This window comes from Notothenia rossii (assembly GCF_949606895.1).
Source record: "Notothenia rossii genome assembly, chromosome: 3".
Taxonomy (NCBI): domain Eukaryota; kingdom Metazoa; phylum Chordata; class Actinopteri; order Perciformes; family Nototheniidae; genus Notothenia; species Notothenia rossii.
The window spans coordinates 10,327,444-10,342,231 of NC_136901.1; the positions used below are offsets into that span (position 1 = coordinate 10,327,444).

Here is a 14,788-nt window from a genome sequence, read left to right on the forward strand (position 1 = left end):
TCGTGATAACGAGCATATTCTCCTAAAATACATAGTGTTCAATAATCACTCAGCTGTTCCCTTTGAAAGTAACAGGAAAGTTAATATAGCTGGTTGAAAAAAAGTTAGCTGAAATCAAACAAAATTCCTTGTAAAACATATTTCTTGGTTAATAAACTAATAATGACATATTTTGGTCGATTCAGAAATGTATATAAAATGCAGGCGGGTCATCCATGACCCTCAAATGGAACTAAAACTGTAAATTAATTAGTTTAAATGACTCACTCCGTCCCATGAGAATTCTGCATGCTGCCCAATAATTGGAGTTATACCAATCAAAAGAACCAATGTTCCACATGAGCAGCTGCTCATAAGAGATTTGCAATTTCATAACCATTTAAATACTCCAAATTGGCAGAGTGGAGGAGCCAAGCTTTAGGAAAGTTTCAGGATTTAATTAAACTGACCCAATACCAAACTACTATGCTCCTTATAGGAACCCAATGCTGAGATTAAAACCAAATTATTTGGATTAACACAAAAATAAGAGCAGTAACTACCAATTATTTAAAATCCATTCTATGAAACATCCAAAAATGGCCATCACAACACTTACACAGTAAGTGATGCTCTGGATTCTGTATAAATAAAACAGTGGATGGGAATCACTGTAATATCCTTAATTATTAAAAAGACTGCTCTCTTGTGTTTGAGTCTTTCGCTCAATTGGAACTGAACAAGGTCTTTCGGGAACAGAAGGAATTCCCACATGCAAATAAAGAAATCCGTGTCATCAGTGTGTGTCGTTGCAGCTTTTGGCAGGAAATGGAGCTCTGCCATTACTGAAGAGCCAGGAGGACTCTTTAGTGGAAGTATCCTGGACACTAGTCTAGGGTTGTTTGACACAGGAGGGGGGGGCAAAAAGCCAGCTGGAAACAACTCCAAAAACCCTGTCTGTAAATGAACACTTCAGCCTGTCCAATTCTATTCTGACAAATGATGATGTTTTCATGACTTTGAAATAAACACTACTGTGTGATATGTTGTATGAAAATGTGCTCCCATGTGCCTGCATCTGTTCCGGGCTTCACTGTAATGAGACGACAGCGATGCAGATCTGTCTCACGCGGGGCACCATACAGCGTCGAAAGATGACCTTCACAGGGCGATGGCAAGATGGTTTCGAAAGCAACCATTCTTTTTTTTCCAACATCAAATTAGAGGCCAGCGGGTGGTTTTGGCACAGTCTTGGTAGGGGTGAAGGAGCAAGGGAGGGGGGAACGGCGTTTAGCGGAGACCCCCATATGTTCCTAACCAATTGCCTGTCAATCACTTGAAAGGCTTCAGGAAAAGAAGTGATAGGAGCCCGCACCACAACCACTGCCACGAGGCGACATGACTTTTTGCTCATCGTAACTTTATGCTACACGGGCACATTCCTGCCCGGGGGAATGTGCTTCGAGTGGGGAACAAGTGAGACGCCTGCGCCGACCCATCCTCAGAGAGTAGCCAGGAATCCATTTAAGAAGGGGGAGGTGGGGGGGGGGACGACACACACACACAAGGGGGTCAAGAGCGAACGAGAAAGAGGGCAGCTGCTGAATTCATGTCACGACGGACACAAGGGGATGATAAGGGAAACATGAGGGTTAAAGCGCGTAGGACAAAATATAGACGATGGCACGAAACCAAAAGTCCTTTAAATTGGTGGCAGCAAGAGTGGAAAAACCAAGAGATATATGGTGAAGGAGCTAGAGGGGGGCTTCAATGAGGAGGGAGGGGCCGCTGTGGAACAGGAGCCCCCTCTCATCAGTCAGTGGGCCCTCTTCAGCACCTGTCCCCCGCTGCCTTCCTGAGGCCTGTCAGCTACAGCCATTTCACTGCTGACAGACTAATGCCCCTACACAAGCTGTGGGCTCCAAGCATGCTGAACGGAGAGGAGGGGGGGGAGTGAGATAAACTGGTGTTTCTTTAATCTGTGATGTTTTCTGATACAGTTTATCCAAAAAGGAGGCTTTAATAATGAAACAATACTATTTGTATCACATGTATAGGACTTCCTGCTTAAAGAATTACTAGAAGAATAAATTAAGATGAGGAATTTAGCATCTCTGTTTCTCATGACATAGGAGGAAGGCTTTAAACGCCAAGAACAGGGTCTGATTTGTTTTATGTGGGGTGACATGTATTAACATGATTTTATGATCTCTAGTAGATTGACAGTTTACATGTTTCAATCTGTGCAGAAACAACACTGCACAATTCAATGGTGAAGCATTGACAGATAAATAGAGACAACAAAATAAATAAATAGAAAACATGAAACGTATGGCCATATTTTATTCTTGGTTATACAAATGGTTTTGGTCTAACATTTTGGCATTACATGTTTGCAAATGAGGAGGGGCTATTGCAGGTGGTAAGCGTTTAGTGACACTGTGGCAGGGACTCTTTTAGGTAAAGGCAGGGCAGGACAGGAGTTGTTCACTAAGTAGCATTGAGTCTTACCCATGCCTGTGGGACCCCCGGGAGCGTCCGGAGTAGTAGGAATAGCCAGAGTAGGTGGACTCTGTGTCCATGGCGACGCAGTGCTGTCCAGGCAGAGGAACCTTGTGCGCGGTGCGGTCGAGCTACAGGCGGTCAGCGGGCTGATCAGGAGGCTGACAGGGGGGGAGAGCGGTCCGCAGTCAGGCTGGAAAGCGACCCTGGGGGCGCCCGGTGTGGAAACATCAACCTGGAGGGCGAGACGGAGAGGAAATCTGAATTTAAAATGTGAAATGTCAAGGAAACCTGCCCACAGGAGGGGCAGACAAGACCGTGACAGCGTCTGACATCAATCAAGTCTCAAGGTTTAAAGTGCGATGTTCTGGCAACACACTTGCAGTAACAACACTGTTATATGCAGCTCTCAGGAGGGTACAGCTGAGCGTTCAGCATAAAAGAAACACTGCTACCGTGAAGGAGCAATTTGCTCTTATTCCCACGCGGCTGACAACTGTTGTTCAGAGGCAGTTTAAAGTCTCTGACACACAGCAAACTGTTTAAGCCTGACACTGACAAGCTCAGAGAAGACGAGCACAGCGAGAGTGTGGGGGAGATAAAAGCCTGTTTTTCTCACAGGAGTAAGATGGAGGTGTTGCCAGATTGGGAGCGAAGCAGGGACTCACAGATAAAGGTGTCCTCGTTCTACCTACATGTGGTTACTTTTCATAAACTGTTGATTGCATCAGTATATAATGCATTGCTGTGCTCCGGAGCCCGTCACGGCAGACATGCTCAGAGGATGGCAGGTCTGAAAGTGAAAACATGAATTGCTTGTGGCTAGGACATGCTTCATTTGAAAAGAATGGAAGTCTATCATCGACGCGTTACGTGATGTCTGTACAAACGCTTGTACACAACCCAAGGATGTGTTTGTTAAGATTGATTATGATCTTTTTCAGCCTTTGCCAAGACATGCAGAGACATTTTAAAGTGGAAATAACATGTTATGAATTGATTAGTCAATCCCCAGAAATCTAATCTACATGTATCTGCTAACCAAGGACAGTGTACAATTCAGCTTCCACCTCAATGTAAGCTAATGAATACATTATACAATACAAGAGTTACTTCTTCTTTCTCTATTTTATATCTGGAACAGCATATTAGGGCCATTGTAAGAATAAATACATATGGATTAGAAATATTATTCCAAGAAAGAAACTACAAAAGAAACTCAGATAATCTATTTGCATGGGTATTTACAATTGGAGAGTGAGCCGTCAACTGTAAATCTAAATTGATTGATGCTTTTATCCACTAATCTCTGCATTATTATTAGTGGCTGTTACAGGGGAATTGCTGATTGGACTACATTAAGTCACTTCCAGTCAAATCAAGCTGCATTCTTTCCCCCAGAGGATAACCGTGCAGATGCAGGACCCACTTAAGCGTCAAATTGTTTCTAATAGCAGTAAAAAGCCACGGACTAATAACATGTAGGGTCCCTGGAGCAGGTGGGGGGGGGGGGGGGGGGGGATTCCAGACTGCATTAAGAGGAAATGGTGGATGATCAGAGGCTGTAGTAGAGCACACTTGATTTACTAGGGTCAGACTAAGTGTGCAGAGATGAATTATGGGAAAAAGTAAAAGATGAGAGCTGTTGGAATGAGATACATGTGGCTCAAAAGAGTCCGATTAAAAGCGCACATGTGATTAACTGCACAACGGGAGAGAGGTGAGTCATGCGTGTAGCTTGAGGCAGGCTGTAAACACTCCTATAATACCTACACACACACACGCACGCACGCACGCACGCACGCACGCACGCACGCACGCACACACACACACACACACACACACACACACACACACACACACACACACACACACACACACACACACACACACACACAGCTTCTCAAAGTGCTTTGGGTGAGGTGAAAAATGTGAAGTGTGAAATACAAACATATGTTAAATCACCAAGTGAAAAGCACCTAACTCAACTCCCCTGCACACATGGACTCTGATCCAGCACGCCTACACTTGGCATTACAATTCCATAAATCCTATGAAGAGGAGGACAGCTGATATTAAACCAGAAGGCTGTCCTTTGAAGTGACAGCATGTTTAAGACTATCATTCTACAGTATTAGAGTGAACACATCCCTATTGTTCTGCATCTATCATCCAGTTTTTTAAAATACTTTCCGATCTGAGAAATGCTCACGAGACATCCCTGCTTATCTGCGTTCAGGAAGAAGACTCCCTTCAGATTTAGTCCGCACAAACTGGAATCTTTATCCGAGGGAAAACACACTTCACCAGGTCCAGAAATACACTCACAAGACATGTAGTGTGACCCAGTTCTGTGGTGCCGGCACATCTGAGTGTATGTGCAAGTCTGCGTGACTGACAGACGACTGAAACGCTTTGAAGGTTGTGCAGCGGCATATTTTGATGTGCTGGTTGTGCAAATCATTTTAAAAAGCCTGAATCATCCTCACAAGGTGACAAATCCTCGCTCAACTCTGCTGCTGCTCATCTCGCACAACACGCAGAGCGAAGCAGGGTCTTCCTAAGAACGTGGCTTTACTCTACTGTCGATTAAGTCAACCAATGGATTACTCATCCAAGTGTATGAGTGTTAGTGTACTTCACATGTGTCAAACTCAAGGCCCGCGGGCCGAATCCGGCCCGTCTACAATTTTGATCAGGCCCGCATATCAATTTATATCATCAATACAATGTGGCCCGCTTAAATGTATGATACTGTTCTGGCGGCACGAAGAGCCTACGCCGTAAGCTACGCAAATTACGTTGTTGGTACCTGATTGGCACAGGCAGAACGCTCTCAATTCCTATGGCCAATTGCGGAGCCTACGTAGCAGCCAACACAGAAGCATTAACGGTCTGCTAGCCCGCACCTGTTAGCTAGTAACACAGAGAATGTCAAAAAAAAGGAAGATTGATGTTGAAGGGAGGCTATTTCAAGAGAGGTGGGAGATAGAATACTTCTTTAGTGAGTATAAAGAGAGGCCTGTGTGTCTTATTTGCAATGAGACAAAAGCCGTGTTCAAAGAATATAATTTGCGTCGTCATTTTGAGACGGCCCACCAGCAGCAATATGCCACCATGGACAGGGAACAGAGGCTTCAGAAAGTCACGGAGCTCAAAAAAGGCAGGCAACAACAGCAAAATATGTTTCATAGGGCCAAATCTTTAACAGATGGAGCTGTAAAGGCAAGTTTCATCATAGCAGAGGAAATCGCTAAATCAGGGAAGCCATTCACCGAGGGGGACTTTCTAAAAAACTGTATGCTTAAAGTTTGTGACATTGTCTGCCCCGCCAATAAACAAAACTTTGCCAATGTCAGTCTGACAAGAAATACCATAGCCAGCCGTGTGGATGAGCTCTCTGACGATTTGCAATCACAGCTCAAAGATAAAGCAAAAGAATTTGTAAACTACTCAATTGCTGTGGATGAAAGTTCGGATATATCAGACACGGCTCAGCTGGCGATTTACATCCGCGGAGTGGATGCACAGTTGTCTGTTACTGAGGAGCTTTTGGACTTAAAACCGATGCACGGAACAACCACCGGCGAGGATATTTTCAAAAAGGTGGATGAGTGCATCAGTGGAACCGGCTTACCATGGAATAAACTTGTGGGGCTGACGACCGATGGGGCGCCTGCTATGTGTGGGCAAAGGAGTGGACTGGTAGCAAAGGTGCGAGAGAAGATGAAGGAGACGGGAGGAGAGCTGACTGCTTACCACTGCATTATTCATCAGGAGGCCCTGTGTGGAAAAGTGCTAGGTATGGAACATGTCATGACAGTGGTTACGAAAACGGTGAATTTCATCCGAGCACGGGGCTTGAACCACCGCCAATTCAGGGCACTTTTGGAGGAGAGAAATTCGGAGTATGAAGATGTGCCATACCACACAGAAGTACGCTGGTTAAGCCGTGGCAAGGTGTTGCACAGATTTTATGAGGTGCGCGAGGATATTGCTAGTTTCATGGCTATGAAGGAGAAAGCTGTCCCCGAGCTGGCCGATGAAAAGTGGATACATGACTTGGCTTTTATGTGTGACATAACGCACCATCTCAACGCACTGAATGTGAAACTGCAGGGACGCAAACAGCTGATCACGGACATGCGCGATGCAGTGAAAGCCTTTCGGACAAAACTGCGATTGTGGGAGAACCAAATGCAGCAGGGAAACTATGTTCACTTCCCGACCTGTCAGTCTGTTGCAGACAACCTCAACACTGCTTTCCCGAATGAGAGATGCGCAGAAAAACTGAAAACACTCAAAGCCGAATTCGAAAGGCGATTTTCCGACTTTGAGACCCAGAAATTCAGGTTTGACCTTTTTACAAATCCATTTTCAGTTGATGTGGAAAGCGCCCCAGATAACTTACAGTTAGAACTAATAGAACTACAATGCAATGGGCCACTAAAGGCCAAGTTTGACTCTGTTGGGGCAGGTGAGTTTGCTACATTCATCCCAAGCACAATGCCACAGCTCCGCCTTCTGTGTGCCCGTGTCCTGAGCATGTTCGGGAGCACATATTTGTGTGAGCAGATGTTCTCTCTGATGAAGATCAACAAGTCTTCTCACAGATCCCGACTCACAGACAAACACCTTGGCTCCATTCTGAAAGTGGCTACAGCTCAGGACTTTCAGCCAAGAATAGATGAACTTGCATCAAAGAAAAGATGTCAGGTGTCTGGTGGCTTAAAATAGCATGCCAATATTGATGTGTCAAATCTGGGAAATTAGCTGCATGTGAGTTTTCCTTGACTGAAAAGTTTATTTGTACGTTTGTTGACATTTATGTGCACCTGGTTGCAAATCAGAAGGCTACAGTTTATATGGGACGTGTTAACAATATGATCAAAGATCTGTTACTGTTACTTTTTTGCTTACTATTTAGTGTCCCACACAACCATATTCAGGACTTTAAAACAAGCCTTTTGAGAGTTGTAGAATGTGGGCAAGATCATTCACTATTCATTATTTAGCTTTTACATCAGGCCATACCTTTTTATATAATGTCCCAAATAACCTTTTTTTAAATAGTCCTATTCAGGCCTGTGAAAGAGGTTGCTCTGAGTTGGCTGCCTACCAGTTCAAATGTATTCAGAAGGCATTGTTTTGCTTGACTAAATGCTATGATGCTAAGAAATTTTGTTTTTTGTCGACTTAGTTTGGGCTTTATGTTGACCAACTAATGTGAAAAGGCTATATATATTTATATATATATAAATGTACATATGGTACTGGTCTGTGAATTAGGTTAAATGTGTGTTTTGCTTGACAGTGAGGTTAGTATGTAAATGTTGGGGGTTTTATTTGCAGCTGATGTTATGCCAATGGGACAGACTGCAAGGGACAACATGTTGAGATGTGTTTTACTTTTATACAATGTTCCACACAACCATTTAATTGTTGTATCAAGGCTTGTGATATCTGTTGAAATGTGGGACAACGTTCAATATTTCTCCTTTTATATTAGGTTGATTTGTGTTTGTTTATTATTCAACACAACAATGTTTTCATATTGTTGTCATATTCAGGCCTGTGCAACAGGTTCTGAGTTGGCTGTATGCTAGCCAGAAAGCATTATTTTGCTTTACCCAATGCTATGATTGCCAAGCAATGTGTTTAAATATATATGGGAAGGCTATATAGTACATACAACAATACATTGAAAGATATGTTTTTATGTTGTTTATTGAATAAAAAAGGCATGTCAGTAAAGCATATGTCCGGCCCTTAATGTGATTCCAATTTCCCAGAGTGGCCCTTTGTGAAAATGAGTTTGACACCCCTGGTGTACTTCTTTACTCGATGGCATCTCCAGTTTTCCTCCGAGATGTAAAAATGACTAATTACTTTCTTTTTATCTGACTTATTTTCATATGAAAGTCTGACTCAGGGGTCTCAAAGCGTAAATGACCTTTAGACAAGTACACATGCAACGCACAGCACCAACAAGGGATTTGCATGTCTGGGGTCTTATAATAATGGATTCTGGGTCCGGCCCCTGATACAGCTACAGGTGGTTGGAGAACCATCTGTTTGCTTTAAAGGGACCAAGATAGAAGCAGACACTGCTAATGCTGTACTGCAGGAATGTAGCAGATGAATAATGACTGCTACGCAAGCTGGGCGCAATCACAGAGGCATTTCCATCACCTGTTTTAATCCTCTTAAAAGCAAGGGCTAAATGAGGGATTAATAGGGTTACATGAGGGTCTGCTCCAGGTTCAGTCAAAGGGCAGCTCGGTTTAAAACTCATCGATTATTCCCTGTGTGTTTCCTCGCTAAAATCTGGAGTCTCCCACTTGTTTAGATACTTCCCGCTGAGCACTGCGCTCCTCACTAGCACTAGAGGAAGGCTCTGAGGTCTATGTGGAAGTGGAACACGATCCGAGGGCGTTCTCACATGTGGTTTCTCTCTTTGCCGTGTCAGAGAAAATTGGTAAGCGGAACCACTTCAAGTTTAAGGGCCAGTCCGGCGCTGAAACAGGAATCCCCCAACTGTGGTAGGAAGGGAGGGGGGGGGGGGGGGCTGGCAGGTTCTTCACAGTAATCTAAGCCCCCCCGCTGAGCCGCCGGCTTGTCTGTTTGTCCTGGCAAACACTGGCAACTAGGAGCGAAGAGGAGGAAGGGCTACAGCAAGCATGAAGGGAAGAGTCTCACAAGACCGTTTTATTCGGTGTGTGGAAATATGAATCATGTTTATAGCCGTACTGTGTGCCAAACTTCAGGACTACAAATGCCTTTTGAAAACCCACAAGCTAACAGGTGTAACAACCTGTGCATAGACTCGAGGAACTCAAGGGTAAACATCCAGAGGCATAAACTGTGAACAAACAGCGGTGCGTAAACAGCCCAAGAATGCACTTTCATGTCGGAGAGGGGAGCTGGAGCAGAGTTACTCCGGAGACACAAGACATCTGCTGTCAGCCGCCGTAAACCCATCAGCTCTGATCCGCTGCACGTATGATACATCAGTCCATCTTCAACTGCTGGATGATGGAAATGCTGACGCTTTGACAACCTATGGCAGTATGTAGTGTAACCTCACAATCAGCATTCATCTCAATCCCTTTTTGGACAATAGGGCTGATTTGGAAAATGTCTGGAGCTTCAAACTGACCTTTCTGACGCAGTTAGGGAAGGAGGAGTCACGACCTCCTGGATTGACTGAGCCTATAGCACAGGGACAAACCTTGAAAGGGAGTCTGTGAAGTTAGTGAAGTAGTGAACCTCTGCAGACCACTGATTATAGAGTAGAACTTCTGGTGGCAAATCAAGCATCTAATGAACCAGATCAGATGATCCCCTATGTTTTCATTCGTACCCTCCTTTCAGGCGAGCTGTGAAAAGCCCCCTGTAGCTCATTCACACTCAGCAGTGATTCATCCTCAAATCCCTCAGCCTTTTATGGCACGCCTTTGATTTCCTACACTGCTTTCTTCACTGATCCGCTATGGAAACAACAGTTTTACTTCAGTAGAATAATCATTTCAACTAAACCACAGCGAAAACAATAAATAAATATTCTGTGATTTGACCTGAGTTTTGAAATAATCTTCTAAAAAATATCTGTTAATCATAGAAATGATAAATAATTAGAAAGTAGCCATACTGACACTTCTCCCCATCGCCTCATCCCACCCTGCGTAACCATGACGCCCTCTGCCCCTATCAGCACCGTGATAACACCTCTCCTCACGCCATAATTGAAGAAAATAAGCTAATGATATCACTTCAGGTCGAGAGGAGGCAACTCCGTGCCAGGCCACGTGGGGAAATTACAGCGAGACACTTTGGAAGTCTGACCGGTCACAAGTTGCTGTCCATGACTGAGCAAATGAGACTCATTAATTCTGAGGAATTCAATCAACATTCCTGAGAGTCATAGTATTTAACCCCTCGGATCGGAGAAACAGCAGCAGAACCACGGGCTATTATTTATCATTATCATTTAAAGAGGTCGTGGTTATTATATCTGCTTATAAATAGCATCATTAGCATGTCAACTCTGTGCAGTGTTGGTTACAAACTGCTGTCTGCTCTCAATAACAGGTATGTGTGATTAACGATGACTCACACCTTTGTGATTCGTTCACACTTGGCCTTTACCTGTTGCATTTTTCTGCTGGTGTTACTAGGCAACCACAATGATTTGATCCTGAGTCAGTGAGTAAACGGACTCATGGGTTGTTATAAACCTGGGGTGTTTAATACCACGGGGCCTACTGATCAATCACAACAGAGCCGGCCATAGGGCCCCTTTAAGAAGTTTAACTCATACTGGATGTACAAATGTGTGTATCCATGTTTCTGTGTTCAGATTCAATTGAGACAAATTGGTTTGTTAGTCACGTGACAAAAATAGGACAAGAAAGGCACCATAGAATATTGATGAACTGCATAAAAACAATGCATCATGATGAAAACTAGAACTGTATTTAGGTAGGCCTTCTTTTGCACAAAGTTAGGTTACTTTTACAAATTGGATTTTATAACTAGGGTTTCTACAGAGTCTTATTTTCTTGTAACGTGTGGACACATTTGATATACTTTGTGAATTATGACTTTTTTGCTGCCAAAATGACCTAATAATCTATCGAGCAAGTCACAAGAACATGCTCTTCATAGCTGGAGTGGAATAGCAATGAGTTAACAGACGACGGCAAGAAACAATTAACTGACATATTTCCTATCAAGGGATTAACATTTCTCAACTTTTTCCCTCTAATACAGCACTGAGAACAAGCCAGAGGCTAAGACGTCCGACTGTTGACCTTTCCATGAAATGGAGATAATGTTTATTAGAATCACCATGGCAACACAAAGGCTGTTGCAGTTGACTGACATCTTGCCTTACCAGCTAATGCGGAACTATGCACTGCAGACAGAAGAGATGTGACTGGAATAACTCTGTCCAACTAAAGTTCGTCATGTAGAACATATTCACCCTGCAACATTAAATGCTTATAACTGATATTAACACACATGCTGTGAGCTCTCACATGATGTAGCACGCCACGCTCAAACACACCCTCACATCTGAGAGCTCTTGACAGGTGTCATCATCGCCATCGATATTCTCTGCAGCTGTTATGCAAAATAATTCTGTTAGGAAAAGTGAATGAGAATCCATAAACTCTCCAACATAACGCTAATCCAGAACATACATGTCTTCATGATAATGAGGCTGTTACATCATTTAAAGAGAGGAAGAACAGTTGTTGTCACCATTTAATGTCGGTCTGGCTCTCACAATGTCACACTGCTCCCATGCAGCTTTAGCTAAGACAGCTACAAGGATGTCAGATACAGTGTGCATTCCTACTGCAATGTGATATTTAGTTATAAATACCTTTGCCATCTGTTACAAATATGTTTATTGAGGTAATGATAAAACCTTCCTTGTTTTCTGGCATAAGTTGAAAATCTATAGTTACTCAATTTAACTATTTTGACACTGATGCCGAACATTTCATCTCAATGTGATGTTTTGTTCTTACCTCTGTATTATAAAATGGCAAATACAATATATTTTGGTTTTGGACAGTTTGAAAGACAAAAAGTATTTTTTTTAAATGTATATTTGGCTTTGGAAGGGCTTATTTCTTCTATCTTGACAATTTGTTGATAAAGCACATGTTAATTGCATAATAATAATCAAGAACAAATATCATGAGCCCAACACAACAAACGCCTAGTATTTAGTAGTCATTTTATTTAAGTTACATTTCTGTCAATTTACATCAGAAGTGGGTCAATAAAACAGAGCAGATATCCAGTCTTAACAGTCAAACAAAAAGGAAGAGTTTCATAAGCCTAGACATAGAGGAGCGAATATACGTCTGTCTTTATCTCTAATTTCTCTGTCTGTAGGAGCTCCAGAGCAGGTTTCCCTGCCCAGCCCCTACCTGTGACCCGTCAGGCAGGCGAACCTAGCGGCAGGAAACTCCCTGGTATCACCGTGGCCTCTGAAGCCCCCCCTCATGCCCCTAACCTCAATAACCTATATGTGAGGCTACTTGAAACACCAAACCACGTTATAGCGGTTTTAAACGGGTGTTCCGTGTTTTCTGCATAAATGGCATTGCTACAATGTATCCCTCCGCGTCAACTCCGCCGCCGCAGGTTACAGTTTACAGCTGAGCTGCGGTGCACCACGGGGGTATTGCGGATCCAGTCAACCCGTATGCAACATAGTTGACTTTTGTACTGTCTCGCAGTGGCTGTCTGACTTTCTGGTTGAAAGAGGAGCCATAAACCGACACACCGACTATGTAACAAACTCGAAACATTAACAAATACGGTTAAGTTCCCCAGTCAGTTTGTGCCCGCAGTTTGAGGGCATTCACATGAAGTTGAAAGCATTCCCTTTCATACAGGTAGCAAAGACAGCTAGGGCGTGTTCCCTAGCCTTTCTTTAAAAAGACGCTTTCAGACTAACACTGAGCAACAGCCTTTGTTCTGTAGAAATAAAAATAAGAAGGCTCGGTAACCTACATTTAATAGGCTTTAAGAATCAGGACATTATAGTGTACGACAGAGCTTCACACTATAGTGTACTGAGTCCGCACTATGATCTGCAGAATACATATGACTGACACTGCGTTATTGGATCATAACTCACCCTTTATCGCTGGAGATATCATTCCAGTGGTTGATCATTTATCCAGAGGTTATTAAATAGTTTGTCCCAGAGCGCACGCTAGGCTGGCTGTAGTAGGAAGCAGCCCTCAGTGACCGGAGGAATCACCCTGGCAGTTAGGAATTTCACAGGGGGCAGTGCTTCAGCATATGGGCTACAGTGCGGACACATGCCGCTAGGAGGCGTCTATAACACGTGAAGCCACTGCCAATATTACAAACGGGTCTGGTTAATTACAGTAATGTTTGGTATAGAGGGGCACGAGAGATTATGTGCGCACCAATACAAGTCCAAATGATGAGTAGTTTGACTTATTTATTTATCATATGATCTTACTGCATATGGCTACAATAAATGTAATGATACTGCCTTAAAATGATAATGTCTTTCTTTCCATAGTGGTTTTCTAAAAAAAAGTTATAGTTGCATGCTATAGTATGGGTTCTGCCTTTTTGTATTTACAGATGTAATATCATTGTTATTATTTGTTGATCTGTTTTTATAGATTCTTTGCATCATATTTCATTTTCTTTGTATGAAAAGAAAACGTCTCAAACAGTGAAAACAGCTTTATAATGTTCTGCAAAATAAAGCTCAAGGTAAGCCAACACATTTATACTCATCTAAATAAAAACACTAATTTGATAAGTATTTTTGACCTATGACTAGTATGTCTATGGAAAAATACAATTCCATGCATGTCACTGCCGATTGATCAATATCTCCAAATCACTAGAAACTACTTGACAAATCAGCATGTCTCTTCAAAGAAGCAGATGGGCACTAAGTTGACAGGACAGCGGTGTTGCCTCAACAAGAATTAGATTTGCCTTACAGATGTCACACATGTCAACGACAACAATTTGACATCGATCAATAAACTGTTGATGCCATGGAAACCACGTCTTCTGTCTGCTCTACTATGAAGACACCAGTTCAGAACACAAAGCCTATAAGTACTAGTGGTTTACTTTTAACAGAGGTTTCTCAAATATTTAGACAAATCAACTATCATGCTCTTATCTAGCCATGCAAAGAGAGTGTTTTGGTCACAGCTCATGAAGCTGAACAAGGTAAACAAGGATACAACACTCACTCACTCAAAGCAGAACACAACAGAGCAGAGATAACAATCTGGCCTGGACACAGTCAGTGACAGAGACACAAAGAAGCCTCTGAGGCCTTCAGGCACACTCTTAAAAGGGAAAGCAAACCAATGTCCAATTTCTCTGTCAGAAAATAAATGAGAACGCTGATCCTCTCTTATAAAGTGTAGGGGTTTGAGCACCACAGCAGTCTGGAAGCTGCACCCTGATTGGCTGAAACTTGGTATTAATCAGAATTATAAGAAACGTGCTGTATAATGTACACACTTTGATTTTATTTCAAGCGATCACACACTCATAACATCTCATGCACAATAGTCACCATTTCCAGTTCCTATAGTGCACCTGTATCTTGTTAAATAAAGGTCCCGACAAGCAATTAAAAACATATATCCCCAGCGATTGATTTGACATTACTCAGCTGTTTCTGCCATTGTGTTGGCAGACAAAGGGGTCTCACACCAGTTCGTTCACACTCCTAACACATGGAAGTTCAAACCACAAGGCAACAGATGCCTCC

General features: G+C 42.9%; 2 protein-coding genes across 4 annotated transcripts in view; one reads left to right on the forward strand and one right to left on the reverse strand.

The window, feature by feature from the left end:
* Positions 1-14,788, reverse strand: part of LOC307031544 (vang-like protein 1) — a 46,624-nt gene that overhangs the window by 29,816 nt on the left and 2,020 nt on the right. For 2 of the 3 annotated variants that reach the window (XM_079668743.1, XM_079668741.1), the window contains exons 1-2: positions 13,145-13,302; positions 2,491-2,716 (exon numbers count right to left, since the gene is read on the reverse strand). In XM_079668743.1, coding sequence (XP_079524869.1) covers positions 2,491-2,561 — 71 coding nt within the window. In that variant the 5' untranslated portion in view covers positions 2,562-2,716; positions 13,145-13,302. Of the gene's footprint in view, positions 1-2,490; positions 2,717-13,144; positions 13,303-14,788 lie in introns of those variants that run through there. The other variant, XM_079668742.1, reaches the window with a different exon arrangement.
* LOC307034610 (general transcription factor II-I repeat domain-containing protein 2-like) lies at positions 5,599-12,434 on the forward strand (the record flags this gene model as incomplete). The annotated part of the gene is made up of 2 exons (XM_079673439.1): positions 5,599-6,958; positions 12,394-12,434. The coding sequence occupies 2 exons, from the start codon at positions 5,599-5,601 to the stop codon at positions 12,432-12,434; spliced, it is 1,401 nt and encodes a 466-aa protein (XP_079529565.1).